Source organism: Aquila chrysaetos, chromosome 17 (genome assembly GCF_900496995.4).
Source record: "Aquila chrysaetos chrysaetos chromosome 17, bAquChr1.4, whole genome shotgun sequence".
In the NCBI taxonomy this organism is placed as follows: Eukaryota; Metazoa; Chordata; class Aves; order Accipitriformes; family Accipitridae; genus Aquila; species Aquila chrysaetos.
In genome coordinates, this window is record NC_044020.1 from 26,863,204 (window position 1) to 26,881,976 (window position 18,773).

The window sequence follows — 18,773 nt, forward strand, 5'->3', positions numbered from 1 at the left end:
ATCTCCATCAGTTAGTTGAATGATGAAGGTCACCTTCTACAAATATATCTGCTTCACATAATTTTTCTACAGAAATATGGTAACTATTTATTGAAATCGTAAGGACTGTAGAGGTAGCCACTGACAACACTGAACACATTTTAGGCTGATGGCACCCTAAAAACTAGGCTACGTGTGGGGTTGGGATGCTCTGTAAGTGTGGGCAGAACAAATACTGTCAAAAGGGTATCCTTTAGTCAAATTCTCTTTATGAGAATGTGTTATCATAAAATCTTAATTTAAGGAGTGAGAATGCTGCAGGCAGAGAAGCTTCCCTGCCACAGAGAACGGAATGAAGACTTCTGCATGTACACAGTAACGTTGCTATGGTCTTTTATTTGCAATGGATCAGAGAGGACGATCTTTATTATTCAAAGATCATTCAGGTCAATGGAAAGATCCCTTTAAGCTTCAGGGGCTTTTGCATAAAAGGAAGAGACAAATGCCTAGCGCTAATAATGACCAATGAAATAGCAGACTGTTTTGAGTGGGAAATGTGAATATATACATATAATTAATTTGTTTATGGGAAATATATCATACAATTTTTCTGGTAAGCAGAAACCATAGCATATTTGTGAGTATTTCCCATCTGAGTTTCTTTATTTCCTCATATCTTAACAAACATAACAAACTGAAACATGGAGCTAATTATTTTCTGTTCTGTAATAAAAAAGATACATTACTTTGATGCCCAGAAAATACATTAAACATTCATTTATTTGTGAGAGTTTCATTATATTATTACATATGCCTTGGTTTGGTGCATAGGAAGTGTACAGTTTAACATGCTAATTTTATTACCAATTTTAAAAAGGTATGGAGCTTTATTCTATAATAGACAGGGGATACAGGTCTGAGTTTCCCATGTATTGCTGAGTACAGACGAGATGATTGGAATTTAAGCAATATGCCTTATCCTTGTGACAGGTTAATTACAATGACAGGTATTTGTTTAATTAGAATCAAACATAATCTTACAATCAAATAATAAGTACAAAAAAAGGGAGTATTTTTTTAATATGTGCAATAGCTTCTTAGTCTTACTATTTCTAATTCCTTTTGCACTTCCTCTTGCAGCCGTAGCTGAATGTTGCTTTTTAAATATCTAGGCTAAACTTTTCAGAAGTTATTAGCAATTCTGGGTGCCTATTCAGTTATCCTACTGGGGCCCAAAAGCAAATATTTAGCACTTTCTGACAATCTGACTCCTTCAAGGTAGTTAATATTGAGGTGAAATTACTAATCCTTACCAAACTTCCTCCATTCAAAGATACCATATATTCATCCCAATGAACTCTGTCATCTATTTTGTTCCTCATCCTCAGCCACTCTGGTTATCTGGCCAAGGAACAATAGTTAAGATCTGCCTAAAATTTTAGGAAAGTTTTAAATTTCACTAGGCAGCTGAGCACTTTTACACACTACTTACTTTATACAGACAACTACATCAGGCTCACTTAATTTGCTCCACCCTATGTCTAATCAACATAATAGCTTGTTATTTGTCTTAAACTATAAACCAAATATTTAAAAATAGAACAAAAAAACACTATTGGGTTTTACAAACAAGTATATGACATAATAGTTTGTGGTAATGATTTAGGTTGGAGCGGCTTGCTTGTCTGGGATTTTAAACGCTCTCTCAGAACCAGTACTCGGAGACAAAGATGTGAACATTGACGATGTTACGATGAGATACCACTCCACCCATGACGTAGTTCATCTCCAGTTTCAGGATGGCATGGAAAGGTCCAACAATGGGCCTCACCTGGCGAACTACACCTGTTGGGATAGAAACAGGTTGCTGAGATTAACAGGAGAATCAGATGGGTTTGGATGAGCTACACTCCCCTTCGTTTTCAGTACAGCTGACGGAAAGTTATTTTACCTATTGGGTCTGTAAATAGCTTGCAAGAAAGCTTGCAAAAGAAGAATAAAATAGCACTTTTGAATCAAAATACCTTGAAGATCTAGAAAGAGCACTAAAATGCTGCTAATGGCAGAAAAATGACATATTCTGAAATTAGTAATATATTCTTTTACCTTTTATTCAGAGAGATAAATTCCGTAAGTAGTCTGTGACACTGCTTCTTAAGTAAGTAGGACATAAGGAGACTTTCCCTAGGTAAGCCAGCACACACACTGCCCTGAGGAGTACGTGAGCACACACACCTGGGAATGCCATGCAATTGCTGGTACCATGTTGAAAACCGCATTTCATTTGGAACAGCAGAAATTATTTGTAACGCAGCAGTAAAATCAACACTTTCCCTATAAACATCAGATGACACTGATCTCTGAATTGTTCGCGTGCCACAACGTGGATAGACAACCCCACTGGAAGCAACGGGAAGAAAAATAGGGGAGTTTAATGAGGAAAGGGGGACTATCACAGCATGGGGTCCTACGTCATTCCTCACACGGATGGCGGCCATGCCCTCACCAACACCAGGGCTTGGTAACGAGGAAGGAAGCGGCAAGGGAGAAGGGAGCCGTGTCTTTTAGGGCTCTACTCCTTTGGTTTGTTTTCCGTGGAGGAGCCTCAGGGCTGGGGCGCAGCAGGACGAGGACTGCCGGGGGCCGAGCGCGGTGGGGTCCTCAGGGGTGGCAGGGCAGGGCTTCTCCAGGCACGGCGTGTCCCACCACCCCAGCCAGGCAGCAGGGCAGGGCTGGGGGCAGCCAGGTTCAACCGAGGGCCCGGATCACCAGGCGAGTTCATGGCGACGGCGCTGGGCCAAAGTCAAGCTGTGGAGGCAACGCGTGCGTCGGGCTCCAGAACAAGAGGACCTACGGCTGTGATGGAGCTGGAGACCAGGCTTCTTCCAGGAGTGCTCAGGCAGGGGCTGAAGCCGAAACGGGGCTCCTGGCCTCTGGGCTTATCGGTGCCTTGACATGATGTGGCTAAACAGAACAGCGTTACAGCTTCAGATCTACGCAAAAGAAAGTCAACAGGAGCTCTGCCATTGACTCCAAAGGCTGAAGATCAGATCGTAAACATGTTCTCGCTCCATGGTTATTTTCTAGGTCCGGTGTTACAGAGTAGGGAGCTACCAGATGGCTTCCATCTGAAAGGACGTATCCAAAAGGTCAAAATCACGCACACCCAAAGTCAGCCAGCGGGCACAGGGAGTCTGGAGGAGACCCCCCCCTCCTCAGACACCTCCTTCTGACAACTGACTTATCTGACAGGGCGCTTGATTCAGAAGGAAATACCTAGTTTTATTTAAGGAGTTATTTTATTTAAGGATTATTTAAGATGTATTCCTTCTGCATGCTGGGGGTTATGTTTCACAAGCAGGCACCACACCAGCACCTCCCTGGAGCCCCAGCCGAACTCCTGCAGCAGTCCTCTACGAACACATTGGCTTGAGATCTGATGGGGGAGATAAACGTTTGCTTATGCAGGCTGTCAGCACCTTTTTCTAAGGCAGTGATGACATTACAGTTTTGTCCTGTTTAAATACTAACTAATATCTTCAGCATGCAGTAAAATTGCAAACTTTTCACCACATTCACTTTGCTTGCCATATTTGATGAATACACTTTTTAAGCATCCTTCCCCCTACAATTTATATGTACATACATACATATATATACTTGTTTTGGGTTTTTTTCTAGTTTTCTTGGCTACTCTCCTGCACCTTATAAAAATGACTGGGCTTGGCAGATGATATATTGAAAAAGAAAAGCCTTGCTAAAATTGCCCTCCCTTTAGGGTAGCTTTTAAAGCATTTTGCTAACAACACATCACATTATTGCAGGCACTGCTTTAACTGACAACCACGGAAACACACACCATTGGAATCACTCAATACTGGCAAGCTGTTTAACCCACCCTGTTAGCGGCTCATGCAGTGATCACCAAGCCTCAAATGGCAAAGGTTGCTGTTTCCATTTAGCAATCTTTTTATAGTGTTCTACACTTTCTTCCTCTGCTCTAGTAGAGTCTACTCTAGTCTAGAAGTAGGATTGCAAATTGTGGGTTTTTTTCTGATGTGATGCAATTCTACTCAAGATGGTTTATGCCATCTATCCATACATTATTGACGTAGCATTCAAAGCAATTAGTAACTTTCTCATTCTTGTTTGGATGCATTCTGCTAATAGGCAGAAAAACTGGAACATTTATTTTAGAGGTGGAATGGGCAAACACACTGATCCATGTGGCAGTACTTCTCCACAGAGTTCTCTTGCTGCAGTTTTAAAATCAAGCCTAATAATGGTCTGAGAAGCAAATGCTGCACATGTTAAGACAGCTATACTGAAGCAAGAAATCGAAGGAATGTACAAAGAAACACAATACTCTTACAATATTTATTTATCCAGTTTGTTGTGCCAATGTCCTAGATGGTCCTGAAATGACCACCAGGGCAAAAGAACTATTTCCCTTCCTCTTCTATTAAATAAATAGGATGATGCAGTGAGATGGGTTTGCCATACAGCATGTGTATAAGGATGCAGTCATTCTAAATGGGCAGAAGAAAAAAAGAGTAAGAAAAAAAAACCTTGAAATGTTCTACTGCACAAAAGCAGTTTTTTGACAGGTTTTCAGCTCTTGGCAGATTTACTCATTGAGAGCTTTCCATTTTTTTTGGGTGAAAAGTGCTAAAATGGAAAACCTGAGTATTTTTCTCCACCTAACTCAAGGACAAATGCGGATGGAAACCATGCAGCTGCAAAGCTGCTCAGAGCCTGAAACCTGCCTACACGCTTATCCAGTTCCCAGCGACCCTGTTGCAGTGGTCCTAGGACTTGTCTCAGAAATGCCATTAAAGGCTACCTGCTATAATGTGTCACTGCCTTTTGGTGCTACCTGTGTCTGATTCTCTAATGTCTTGTGCCTTTCACGTCAAGTAGGAGGGAGGCACAACCATTCCAGACCCAAACTAGGCCTGCGCTGCCTTGTGCCTACTCTCACGAACGGACGTCTAAAGTAAAAGCTTGAGACTCAGGCCTCGTACATGTAATTCACATACGTGGCTCGATGAATCAGTCAATATCTGAAGAGCATTTAACACAGGACACATCTGAAGATGCCATGTGTAATAATTCTAGACGTTTTTAAGTGACGTGGATTTACCAGTTACTGCAGCATTTGCATAAACATGTTGTTCCACTATGCCTTTTGGCAGACTAATGCTGGGTCCAGATTTGTGGTCTGGCACCCTTCAGCATTTATGGCTGAATATTAAGTATAAAAACATACTTTATAGTAATAGGAAGGTTACAATTTTTAAATGTACTGAAGAGTCAGGAAATGTAGAAATAAAGCAGCTGTGTTTTGGTCTCTTTTGTACCAGTCTAAATCCAAAGTAGCGGGATGGAGCTGCTCAGATTTGACATGGGGATAACTGCAGACTGGGACTTGGTCCTGGATCACTGTAGCAGTACACACTGTCCTGTGAGTCACTCTCTATAGGATGCCATGAGAACAATGGTGTTGCTCATTAAATGACCTGAAAACAGAGGGCTCTCAAATACCACCACAGCTGGTCCTCTCTGGGATCAAAGCTGCAGCCTCTACAGTTGGTAAATGGGGTGAGTTTATTTAAGCAAGTTCACCCGAATCCTTTTCCAACAAAATTAGATTTCAGCTAGGTTAGCATTTTGCACAAAAAAAGCCAGGAGAATATTTGTCTATATTAAAACAGGGTGAATCACTGATAATAAATGAACAAGGAGATTCGCACTGCTGCTGAATCCCATGTGCCAAGCAATCTCCAGCATCTGTGTTGTCTTGCCTACAGGCACATCTATGCAAGCAAGCACTGTTACCCTCCAGTCTGATGCGCTGCTGTTGCTGTTCATACTCCTCAGTTCATAATCTGTGGCCCAAACATAGACTCAACCTACAGAAAACCCTATGTCACAGGCCAGGCAGACTACTTTCCATCAGCTCACCTTTGTTTGGTTTTGCTTTTTTGTTAACTGAGCAGAGGTGTTATTACGCCTCCCAAATCTGCTTGGGTATCTTCATGGTTTGCTGACCTCCTTTTAGAAAACAATGATAAAACTTCTTTTTCTTGCACACTTTGCCCTTATTGTAAACAGAACCTATGCCAATCCTTTCCATCTGCTGATCTGTGTAAGCAAACAGCCTTGGCTTGAGAGGCAGTAAGTTTTTGGATGTCACGGTTATTTCTGCAGTGTTAGTCTGACCATGGCCCAGAACTTTTAAAGCTCTGTAATTAATACACTGAGCTGCTCTCTTGCCCTGTTTCTTCTTTCATGTTTCATATTTTGATTTTGTCTAAGGTAAAACTGTGTCACCACCTGTAGTGAAGACATTAACCTAAATAATATATAATACTTATTTTCAAGTGAGAAATGACAACAACCAGCAATCTTAGAGCCACTGTCATTGGATTATGGAGGCTTTGCTTCTCAAAGAAGATGGGATAAATAAGACAGCAAGGTTAATATTGTTCATCTTCCTAAGCCTTTCAGCAGAATTTCTATTATTGTAATCAGATGCCACAGGTATTCCTTGGCTTGTCTATACCTCCTTAAGATATCGTTACATTTCTCTGCTTTGAAATATGTGAGACCCTCAGGCAATTCACTTCTGTGTCTGGTTTCTGCTTGTATTTTTGCATTAGGCAGCTGATTTGCTAAAAAGCTCCATTTTGAACTTAGGAAAAACACTGCTGTTTTGTTACCACATTAACCCATTCTGGATAAAAAGCCCCCATGTTATCATGCATTAACATTTTGTCTCCAGAAATCCAGACTCCTGACTCTGACTTCTGTGCTAAGCTCACTGCCCAGTATGCCGAAGGAGCACTTGCAAAACTCTTTAGAATACTTTTTTTAAAAAAACTTTTTTCCACTGCTAACCACAAAATCTGTAGCAATTACACTTGCAATGAATCTGGGTCATTGTGTTCCTTACACCTCTTGCTGAACACTGCATTTGCATTTTCTCTAGAGAAAGTTCCTCTAACAGGGATCTCCACCGTTTGCCAGAAAGCAAACCAGAACCAAAGCAGCTTATTTTCACACTGCCACTCGAAAAGGCTGTTTTGGATTGGTAGAGAGGATGTATTATGTTATGTTTTCTGTTCCAGAGGTCAAGGTCACGGGATTTTCCACAGGGACTGACTCTTGAGTCTAGTCAAATATTTAAATCTGCATCATTGCAAGAACACAGTACAGACGTAAGTTCCACCCATTCCTCAAAAAGAGAGCCTCAGATAACCTGAACTTTTAAGGACCCCCATGAAATCAAGCTGAGAATTGTCAGTGGAGCAGGCAGGGAATCAGAGGCTGGAAGGAGAGGCCACAGGGACTGCTGATTGCTGGGGAGCTGTATTTGGTGACTGCTGGAAGAGGGGATGTGCTGAAGTAAACCTCTTCTTGCCTTACCCGCATATGCATATGCAGGCATATATATTTGTGTATATATAAACAATCTAAACTACCGCCAAATCAAAAGTTGATCTTCCAAATAACCCGTGGGCTATGCTTAGGAATATACAATAAACACAGTTATCAAAAATGGGATCAACTCCCTCAACCACATTTCAAGCTTTGTGTTAAGTAACAAGCACAAGAACTCTTTTCCTCTTACCACCTTCCCCTCTTTTCCCCCATACACAGGGTTACAGCTGTATTGTTTTGTTCCGGTCATCACATGCCAAAGGATAGTAACAAAACTATGTGGTTTTTTTTCCTTTGTGCTCACAGCAAGCACCCAGTCTCCTTTCTGTGATTCTTCTCAGGTGGCAAGTTAATGAAGAGACATGTGGCTTCTTACTATCAGTTGAATCCAACAGCATTGCCCCTTTTTCATTAGTACAAGACTTCATACTTGACATTGAAAGCAGGTACTAATTTAGCCAGTTTTTCTGGGAACAAACAATTTATTTAGGAAAATTTGCTGGGTTTTTTTTGTTGGTTTTTTTTTTGCATTGTTTAATTGTAAGATCTGTGGTCAGCTAAAAACTGACCACAAACTGACTAAACTTGGGAGGGATGGTAAGGAGTTACTGAGAGAGCATGAGGTGGTGAAAAGAAGAACAATCCACTTTTCTGATTCATTAATCTATAGTTAACATATTAATCCAGTCCTAAATAGAACAAAACACATCTTTTTATTCATTCTGAGATGTATGTTAAATTAAACACTCCGTAAAAAGTATCTAACATAGTAAGAATGGGATATATATTTGAAATACCAAAGGCAGACAAACAAGTCTGAGCATAGCTCATTGTTCGCTTTTCCTTCAAAATAAGCACATGCTGCTATTGAATTTTTTTTTCATGTTTGCATCCTGGCCATGCATTATTAAAATTAACTTTCACAAACCAGAAACTAAGAGGACAACCGAGAATTAGTCTTCATTCACTCTACTGCAAGTGGAAGTACTGACCATATATAAAAAAAGAATATTTTGCATTAGTTAGAATTAACAGCAACTTGGTATATGAAATATGATATGAATTACTGTGTGGAATATGGCTCCATAAGAATGTTAATATTGGCTCCATTGTAAAATAAGTCATAGACAGCAAAGAGTCTAAGGGCTGAGGAAAGCTAAAGAATCTCCTAGGATCTTCTTGGTAATTCTCACGTGCGATGATGTTTCTTTGCCCCGATACACAGGCTGTTTCACTGGCTGCCTAGCTCTGAGGTCCCCGGGCAATTTCTAATCAAGTCCACGCCAGCAAGGCAGGCGGGACAGCAGGGTCGAAAAGCTGAGCAGGATATGAGGCTTCAGAGGTGAGAGGCAGGAATACATACTAGGGCTGAAAAATGCATTGCTTGTTCGTCCAGCACGTATGGTATTTTGGTAGCAATACACTCATTTCTATTCCTCATGAGATAAATGAAATCCCATGTGAGATGCATAAGAGCCCAAGCAAATGAGTTTTCCCCCTAAATTTCCTAATCCTTGGGCTATGAGTCTACAGGTCTGATTGTAAGCGAAAGCTAAAGTCCATCACAAAATGCGTCCCCTTTGGAAAAAATGACAGGAAGGCTTGTCAAGAGAACGTGCTATTACATGGTGAGACATAGCGCTGTCTGGTTTTAGATGGAACTTTTGGGATGAGCTGCTAGTGACACCTACGTTTCAATGACACAAAAAACACCTTATAATTTTTCCTCTAGCTATTTTCCTTGTGCTTTAAATGGATACTTGGAACATGAAATGATTAATTTGGAAAAATTCAAGTACCAGAGAATGTGGTGAGAGCTGTGGAGCTGGAGCCTAAACTCAACTGAAACTCGGGTAATTTATTGGGCTTTATATTAACTTCCAAGTAATCTCAGCCTATATTCTGAAGTCCTACATTTGGCTGTTCCGGGATCTCTGTTTCTCCGCAAAAGACACTCTGGGCCATTTTACAGCCTTCTCAGAGACAAATGGTCCTAGCTGCCACAATGCAACAGTAAGTAACTATCCTTTTTTAAACAATGGATCTTTGGGAATCACAAAAATAGCCTTTAAATAGTCTGCTAGTGTGTGCCAGGCCATGGCTATCTATGATTGTGTACAAAGGACAGACACAGGCTCTCCCCTAATGTTAGCAAACTTCTTGAATCCCATGTGGACGTTGCAGTAATGAAGCCGAGAGGTTATCATCTCAGCCTCCTGGAACCTAAAGCCATTGCATGGCTACTAAACAAAAGTAGCCTAAAACACCGGCACGCTAGCAGTAATGTGTGGTGAACAACTTTTTGTAAGGGGAAAGCATGTTTATGAGTTTCCCTTAAGCAATACAAGAAGACTGATCTCCTCATGTTAATGCAAGATCTTGGACTATAATTTCAAGTTTGCTTTTCTCCTCAAGGCCTCTTGCTTTATACTGCTGGCCAAGATTTTCGAAATTAAGAGTAAACATCTCAGATGCATCAGTGTTACTTAAGAGCCTAGTCATAGTTTCAAAAGAGGTGTTCAGGCAATTAGGAAGTTTAGGACTAGGGAAATGATTGTTGCAGTGGCTATTGTAAAAGGCAAAGTTGATAGGATCATTCCAGAAATGAGCAAGAGAAAAAAAATCCAGCCATGAATAAATGCTTCCTTGAATCAAACCATAGACAACCAGTTGCAGGTTAGGCTTGAATACCAGACTATCTCAGTCTACAACATGTAAATACATATCTATAGCGTGAAGCCAAAACTATATAGCCAAATTGTGTTTTGGCTCTGTAGACCTCAACTCAAAGAAGTCATGTTAGGATTTGTAAGAAAAAAAGTTATTTCTTATTCAGTATTCATTACAAATATACAAAGTACATCAATAAGGTTGAAAAATTATTCACATCCTGGTCACAAACAGAAAATACATATTTTAGGCTATTTTATCCATTTTTTTTTCTGTAAAAATCTTTGTGGCTCTGCACACATTGAAGTTTAATTAAATTCCTTTCCTAAAGGCTGCTCTTTATTCCAAAAGGTTATGCCAAAGTAATGATTTTCAGTGCTTAAATTGCTCTGCCAACATAGTTACTAGAGTACTTACTGACCTATACCATGCCAGCAGAGAAGGGAAGTGAATCAACTGTTGTGTAATTGCTTAATGTATCTTAGCTTTGAAAATATAATGCTTCAAACATTGCACATTAGGGAATGTCTTACTGCATTTGGTAGAGTGAAAGCTGCAAAGTTTTTCCTTTCGTAGCAATCCAGTCCTGTCATGTTTTTAACATCACTGCAATCCAGAATCAGAATCACAGAAAAGCTGAGGCAGGAAGCACCTCTGAAGACCATCTACACAACCCCTTGCTCAAAGCAGAGTCACCTAGAACGTGTTCCTTTGGGCTGTGTTCAGTCTGGTTTTGAGTATCTCTAAGGATGAAGACTCCATACCTCTAGGCAACCTGTTCCAGTGTTCAACCACCTTTACAGTAAAGAAAGGAAGTTTTTTCCTATGTTTAAATGGAAGTCCTGTATTTCAGTTTGTGCCCATTGACTCTTCTTTCCACACCACTGAGAAGAGTCTGTCTCTGCCTTCTTTACTCCCTCCCATTACATTGACCAGATTCCCCCTGAGCCTCCTCTTCTCCAGGCTGAACAGTCTCACCTGTCTCAGCCTCTCCTCATAGGACAGATGCTCCAGTGCCTTCATCATCTTCATCACCCTCTTCTGGACTCCCTCCACTATGTCCATGTCTTTCTTGCACCAGGAAGCCCAGAACTGGACACAGCACTCCAGTGGTGACCTCACCAGTGCTAAGTAGAAGGGAAGGATGACCTCCTTCAGCTTGCTGGCAATGCTCTTCCTGACGCAGCCCATTGGCTGCTTTTGGCACAAGGGCATGTCATCAGCTCATAGAATCATAGACTAGAATCATAGAATCATTTAAGTTGGAAAAGACCTTCAAGATCATCGAGTCCAACCATTAACCAAGCCCACTAAACCATGTCCTCAAGTACCCTGTCCACTCACTTTTTGAATATCTCCAGGGATGGTGACTCAACCACTTCCCTGGGTAGCCCATTCCAATGTTTGACAACCCTCTCAGTAAAAAAAGTTTTCCTAATACCTAACCTAAATCTCCCTTGCCTCAACTTGAGGCCATTTCCTCTTGTCCTATCTCCAGCCACCTGACAGCAGAGACCAACACCCACCTCACTACAACCCCCTTTCAGGTAGTTGTAGAGAGCGGTAAGGTCTCCCCTCAGCCTCCTCTTTTCTAGACTGAACAGCCCCAGTTCCCTCAGCCGCTCCTCATAAGACTTGTGCTCCAGGCCCCTCACCAACTTGGTTTCCCTCCTCTGAACACGCTCCAGCAACTCAATGTCTTTCCTTTCATGACCAACTTGCTGTCCACCAGGACCCCCAGATCCTTCTCTGCAGAGCTGCTTTCCAGCTGGTAAGCCCCCAGTATGTACTGGTACATAGGGTTATTGCTCCCCTGGGGCAGAACTTTGCATTTCGCTTTGCTGAACTTCACAAGGTTCCTGTCAGCCTGTTACTCCAGACTGTCGAGGTCCCTCTAAATGGCAGCACAACCCACTGGTGTATCAGCCACTCATCGTGATTTTGTTTCCTCTTCAAACCTGTTAAGGTGCGCTCTGTCCCATCAACCAGGCCATTAATGAAGAAATTGGCCCCAGTATTGATCCTTTGGATACACCACTGATGACTGGGTGCTAGCTATGCTGCTGATCACAACCCTCTGAGCCTGGCAGTTCAACCATTTTTCAGTCTGCCTCACTGTCCACTTATCTAATCTACATTTCCTTGGGTTGCCTAGAAGGATATTAAGGGAGATGGTGTTGAAAGCCTTACTAAAGTAAAGATAAGCAACATCCACTAATCCAGAAATCTCTTCGTAGAAGGCTGTCAGGTGAGTCAGGAATGATTTGCCCATCGTAAATCCTTGCTGACTACTCCCAGTCACCTTCTGGTCCTTAATATGTTTGGAAATGGTTTCCAGTTGGATTTGGTCCATCACCTTCACAGGGACTGAGGTGAGGCTGACCAGCCTGTAGTTCCCTAGATCCTCCTTCTTGGCCGTCCTGAAGATTGCAGTGACATTTGCCTTCTTCCAGTCCATGGGAACTTCTGATCACCACAATCTTTCAAAGGTAATTGAAAGCGGCCTTGCAATGACATCAGCCAGTTCCCTCAGCACTTGGGGGGGGCATCCCATTAGCTCCCATGGACTTGGGTATGTCCCGTTTGTTTAAATGTTCCCTAAACTGATCCTCCTCCACTGAGGGTAAGTATTTCTTGCTCCAGACCTTCCTATTGCTCTGAGGGTTCCGGGAACCCTGAAGGCTAGTCTTATCAGTAAAGAATGAGGCAAAGAAGGCATCGAATACTTCAGCTTTCTCCATGTCTTTTGTTACCAGGTCTCCTGCCCCATTCAGAAGCAGGCCCACATTTTTCCTAGTCTTCCTTTTGCTGTTGATGTACTTGAAGAAGCCCTGCTTGTTGCCCTTCACAGCAGTGGGCTGTGCCTCCACAGGCAGTCTCACAGGCATTATGTTCCTCCAGTCCTCTCCAGTTCATGACTGTGCCTAAAGGCACAATCTAGCTGTCAAACTGCAGGCATTTCCCAGACCACCAGATGTCTGCTGACTTCAGAAAGTTAATGTACACCTTAGATTCCTCCACCTCTCTAAAGCTAAATAGTCCTTTTCATTTTCTCTTTTTTTTTTGTTGTGAAAGCTATTTATATTTCTCTCAATTATTTGTGACAATAACAATGTAGGCTCCTGCTATGTGATGCTCTATAGTTTCTGATATAATCTGTTTTATTAATAAGTGCCTGCTCTTTGGAAAATGAAATATTTCTTGGTAATCATCACTGCAGGCATCAAATCATATGCAGAAAAATAGCTCTGAAGATATCATTAATCCTTGAGCTGCCACACCTGACAAACATAAATATGGTTAAAGGATTCAGAAAACTCATTAATCAAAATACAAGTACTGAAATAGATTTCCTTTTGCTTTGAAGTATATTGCCCTCATAACATTGTGAATTAGACCTTCATTCAAGGTTGATGGTGAACACTTCACAAAAGAATAGATTTGGAGAATCAAGTTAGAGTTGGATGTTAACAAGGTTTCCATGCTGATGGAGAACTGCTTCACAGGAATGTGGCTGGCTATATGTATCTTTGCTGGAGTATCTGGGGACAAGATATTAAAAACCATGTACTTTTCAAACATGGACCTCCCAGATCTTTATTCAAATTCCTAAAAAAAGGCCTAATTTTCAACTGTTGAGCAACCAAATGCTTATAAAATGCTTCAGAAGTCAGTTTGGACACATAAAATCGCACTTTCATAAGCTACATGACACTCAGGGGAATTTCACTGTTGGCTTAAGCTGATCAAAAAGAGTGGTCCTGCTATATCCTCCATCCCTTCTATTGGATTAAAACCTGAAAGAAAAGAATAAAAAAATGGAGCTTGCCACACAAGCACGAATGCTGACAAGAAGGAAAGGGATGGAGTGTTTGTTCAGAGGTAGACAGGAGGGGGGGATTTCCCCTTTGAGCACCAGCAAAGCTCTAGATCACTTAATATAACCCCAGTGTCCCCTACTAGGGAACAGAAAGGCAACGGTGATTTAGGTACTGTAACAGTGAGTATTGCACCAGTGGCATGAACAGCGCTTCTAATGACTTGGGCCAGTTGGTGCAGCGCTGAATGCAGTGGCATGTTATCTTCAGGAACAGGCAAAAATACCTCTGTCCCTACAGCGATTCAATAACCAGTACCCAACAGTGCAGCCCAAAGCTGTACTGTATCCTTCTCCGAGAAGTGTAAAAGAGGATCAGGCGTAGGGCAAGACACCCCTCGGAAAAAAAGAGCAGCGTAACTAGATGGGCCTGGGCCTGCGACCATAAGCAACACCTATTGCTCTGATCTCTCCCATGCTCAGAGTATCTATTGACCACAGTAATCATTTAAAAGCCACATAAAGACAAAGCTCTCCTTTAAAGACTGTCCAAACAATTGTGTCTAAAACTCTCCAGGTACTCATAGCCTTTGAAGTTTCCACTTAGGGTACAAGTCTTCATTTAAGTTTAGCTAAAACTGAATCTGCTTCTCTTTTTGCCTTTCGTTTCACCTCTAAAGAAAATGGAAATTACAGTACAGGAATTACATTTCAGCATGAAAAAGGATCTTTCTGCCTAATTCATCAGTTCAGAAATTTGGGATTCAATTTATTATAAATGCTATCCTTCAACCACTCAATGAAGTTTAATTTCATTAACACTTGGGCTTCTCTAGAAAGCTTTGATTGCTGAAATGCATCAAATAAAGAGGCAATAAAGAGGCCTCATGGTATTAATACATTTTTTGGCCAGAAACAAATGGTAAATATTTTCAAAGCTATTATCTGTCATGTTGGATCATATGGAGCCTTGGTATTATGAAAGAATTAAAAACAACCTTTGATTTTACTGAGGTTTGGCTAGTTTACAAATACTATGATCTTTATTAAGGATACCAAATAACTTCAGAGAGATGTGCTCTTATCTTGGTTTGGCAAACTTGAAGTGCTTTTAGATCTCTGGTTTGCCTTCCAGCCAAACCTTGCAATGGGTTTTAATGTTGACAATGCTGCGAAATCACTCATGCCGAAAATGCAATAACTGTACTTGAAGTAGCCTCATTAAAAAATAGTTTCCACCATATATTTTTTAATCCTTCCTGTTCCACCTTTGAGAACGTGACATGCTTTATGTAGTATAAGAATCTTACATATTACAAAAACAGGTGGAAAAACTTCAAGGCTGAATGTCCAAAACGTGCAAAATCACATATATCAGCCTCCTGATACTTTATTCCCACTATCTTATTTACAGGCGTTTAGTATCCATCATGGCACATCATCACATACATGTTTAGTGAGAGCGGCTTAGTTTACCCTACCTGTCCCACAACCACATTGTTCTGTTTCAGCCAAGTTTTGATACAGTAGCATATCCATGACACCTGAGCAATTAATTATTGTAACCCTAAGCATTTCTTGGCAAAAAGCCACATTATGGCACACAGCAGGATACGGCTCTGTGATTCAATTTACCATGGAAGAAAAAGTACCTAATCCTGAGGATTTGACATGAAAGCCCTTATATAGCTGCTCAGTCATCACCTAGAGGCAACAGCTCTGCTGGTATTGTTAGCAGAACTTCTGACAAGGCAAGCTTTCTGAATCTTAACGTGTGTTAATCCCTGACCAAATTCTCAAAATAAGGCTGAAATAAGGGGTCACTTCACCACATTAGACCCCTTTAAAAATAAAAGTTAGGGTGGTTTTTTTTTTAAGTGAGCCATGCATCTGTGCATCATACCAGGAAAGATTTACGATATGCCTTGAGTCTCTTATCTTCTGTCTCCATTTTTATAGGGTGTGTAGGTGCTACTGCAGGAATGAGATGTTTGCAATCAACACACAAACTCAGGAGCAGCAGCAGAAGCAGCTGAATCAGTCGCACAAATATTTCATGCTTGGAAATCCATCAGAAAAGCAGGTCTCTGACTACTCTAAACTGGGGCAAAGCACCTCAGAAGGCTGAATTCACACAGACATCTCTCAGAGGAATTGCTATAGTATGTTTCTCGGTGTACTGGATTCCAAATCTGGCTTTATTTGCTCATTTATGTAGTATCTCAGCCCACCGTTTAAAATTAATACCAAAAAATGCATGCTATGTAATCTGAACCGAGGACCTTCGGTGGTCCTCTTAGCTGTTCCCTGACTCAGTCCATTTCTTTCCCAAGTCGGCAGGTTTTATACTTCACGCCACAGTTCACAAAACTTCGTCAGAGTTGCAGTGTGATTTATTTGTCTGCTGGCTTTATGGAAACTGTAACCAAAGGTGGTCTGTATGAATGTTTTTGTAATACGTTACACCTTCCTACCCGAGGGGTGAGATGAACATTGATCAAGGAGGAGCGTTTGATTAACCAGATATTTGCAATGTGCTAGAGTGAAATTTGGCATTAGGAAGGTTGTTCCACTTGAGCATGAGACTCATTCTCACCAGAAAAGCACCTTCAGCATTTCTCAGATACAAAATGAAAATTCACCTCCTGCTCAAGTTGCTTGTTTGCCTCCAGAAGAGCTCTCCAGCCTGACATTTTTTCTGGAGGGGAGGGAGGGTGTTGAGAGATTTGACTACTGAACAGCGCAGTCATCAGCATCCCGAAAGGGCAGGTTCAGGCAATAAATCTAGGCTCCCATTTACCAAATGGCTTCTGGGCACCCTCATCTCAAATGCGTAGCTAGTAATTTCGACAGGGCAACCTGGCATAGAGGAAAAACTCACAAAATATTCTTTGCTGAGGGGCTCCTCTTGTGAAAGGGGCAAGCCTAGATGAAACCAGAACAAAGATACTGAAAGGGACTGTGTCTTTTTTAATGTAAGGCTGGAAGAGCCTGTCAAAAAACCTGCTGAATTATGTCCCTGCTCTGTGCGCTCACTGTGAATGACTGGACAACATCGGTTTTGTATTGCCAGACACCATTGTCGGTTCATGCTAATGACATTATAGTCATGACAAAAGGTGGCTATTGTTGCTTACTTTCTAGTAAGAGTATCCACAAGGGGAGATAACGTATGTGCTGAAATCCTCACCCCTGTGAACAGCAGAGCTCTCCTGGGCGCCCTGGCTCTGCCTACACCTAGGCTCCACTTCCCCACAGAAAAGCAATTGTACGTGAACTGCTACTTTCAGCATCACAGCCGTGCCAGGAAGCCCAAATCAGTCCGGGGATCTCATTATGCTAAACACCGTAACAAATGCATGGTAAGAGCCAGCCAGCCTCTGGCCCAAAGATAAAGAGTCTAGAGCAACAGAGGAAAAGGGAGAAGCAGAGAGGAATGTGAAGGTACTTGCCCGGCACTGCAGAGTGGGTCCAGGGACAAAGTTCAGAACTGAATCCTTTGCAATCCCGTGACTCTGAATTTAATGTCAGACCATACAAACATTTGCGTGGTGGACTGTGAGAAGACTTGCCACGCTGGGAATGTCCAAAGCACTTACAAGATATCCCTGTGCTAAGGACAGGTTTCCCAAAAAGTCAAATAAACCTCCAGTCTCCTTCTCCTGCCCCCAACCAATACGGGATCCCCCAAGCACACTTTCTTACGGTGTCTGGTTTTGTTTACCTTCTGATCATTTTTTAAAAGTCTCTCCCCAGCCTCTGGAACATATTAAACAATCATGATAGCATAGTAGAAATTAGACTACTAATAAATCCAGTGTTGTGCTATCAGTAGTTGAGACACTTTCTGTAACGGTTCAAAGGTAACATCACGAACTATCACATGTGTAAAAGAGGCTGGAAAGTCAGGACAGAGATAGCAGTGAAATCCTTGCAAATAGCAACGGAGAGCAGTAGTACCTTATCTGTAAAATTATAAGCAACTGTTGATAATCAGTGTATTCAGGCACCAGCACAACACCCCTGAGAAGCTCTATAGGTATGAGTGAAATTTTATAATTGTATTGGCTCTGGATGTTTTTGATAAGAATAGTACCATTCTGCTTAATAGGCAAGAATATATGCTTAGGTTAGTATCAAATACAATATGGAATATTTCAGCCTATCAAAACCACTTCTAGCTGTATTACGAAATTTTAAAATCTTCCTGAAGTTTACCAGACTACAAGGTGGTATTACAGTCACCTAAGGAAATGAATGCATAGCTGAGGGGGGAAATGTTTTATAGTATCTGATAATACCTTAGGCATTGATAGGACATTTTTGTACAGGTTGAAAATGCATTCTTCATTTTTCACTGACAGCTGGTTAAAAGAGGAATGCAGTGAAAAGTCCATAAAAGCTTTTAAAAAAAACCCAAACCTGGATAGGTCTGCACTTCTGCTTTTCTCCCACCCATGCTAATAAGTGATGTCAGTTATTAACAGTATCTTTTGGATTCAGTGCCACCTTGGCCTATAACCGCACCAGGCAACAGAGAGCCTACAGCACTTCTTGAACCAGGGAAGAATGGGGTTTTGCATCTCTTTTTAATACAATAGAGTAGAAATATTGGAGGCAACTTTTTACACAATTCTTTTTCTTCAGCTTGCATGAAGTCTACGCACTGCCACTCCAGCAGGCTGGCTTTCGTTCCTTCTCTTCCACTGGAAGGTACTTCCTGTAGGTCAGCGTAGCTAGTTTTGCAGTCTGTTCTTACTTCTTTTGGCCCCTCCATGTCTGATACTGCTGATCATTGATTCCCATTTGATGTATTTTCTTTCCGTGACTTTGCAATACTGTCCGTGCCTCTTTCTTCTCCTAC

At 41.5% G+C, this 18,773-nt stretch overlaps 1 protein-coding gene across 3 annotated transcripts in view; it reads right to left on the minus strand.

The window, feature by feature from the left end:
* Positions 1-613: 613 nt before the first annotated feature.
* FBLN1 (fibulin 1) overlaps positions 614-18,773 on the minus strand; it is an 88,813-nt gene continuing 70,653 nt past the window's right edge. For all 3 annotated transcript variants that reach the window (XM_030041000.2, XM_030040996.2, XM_030040999.2), the window contains exon 17: positions 614-1,824. In XM_030041000.2, coding sequence (XP_029896860.1) covers positions 1,685-1,824 — 140 coding nt within the window. In that variant the 3' untranslated portion in view covers positions 614-1,684. The remainder of the gene's footprint in view (positions 1,825-18,773) is intronic.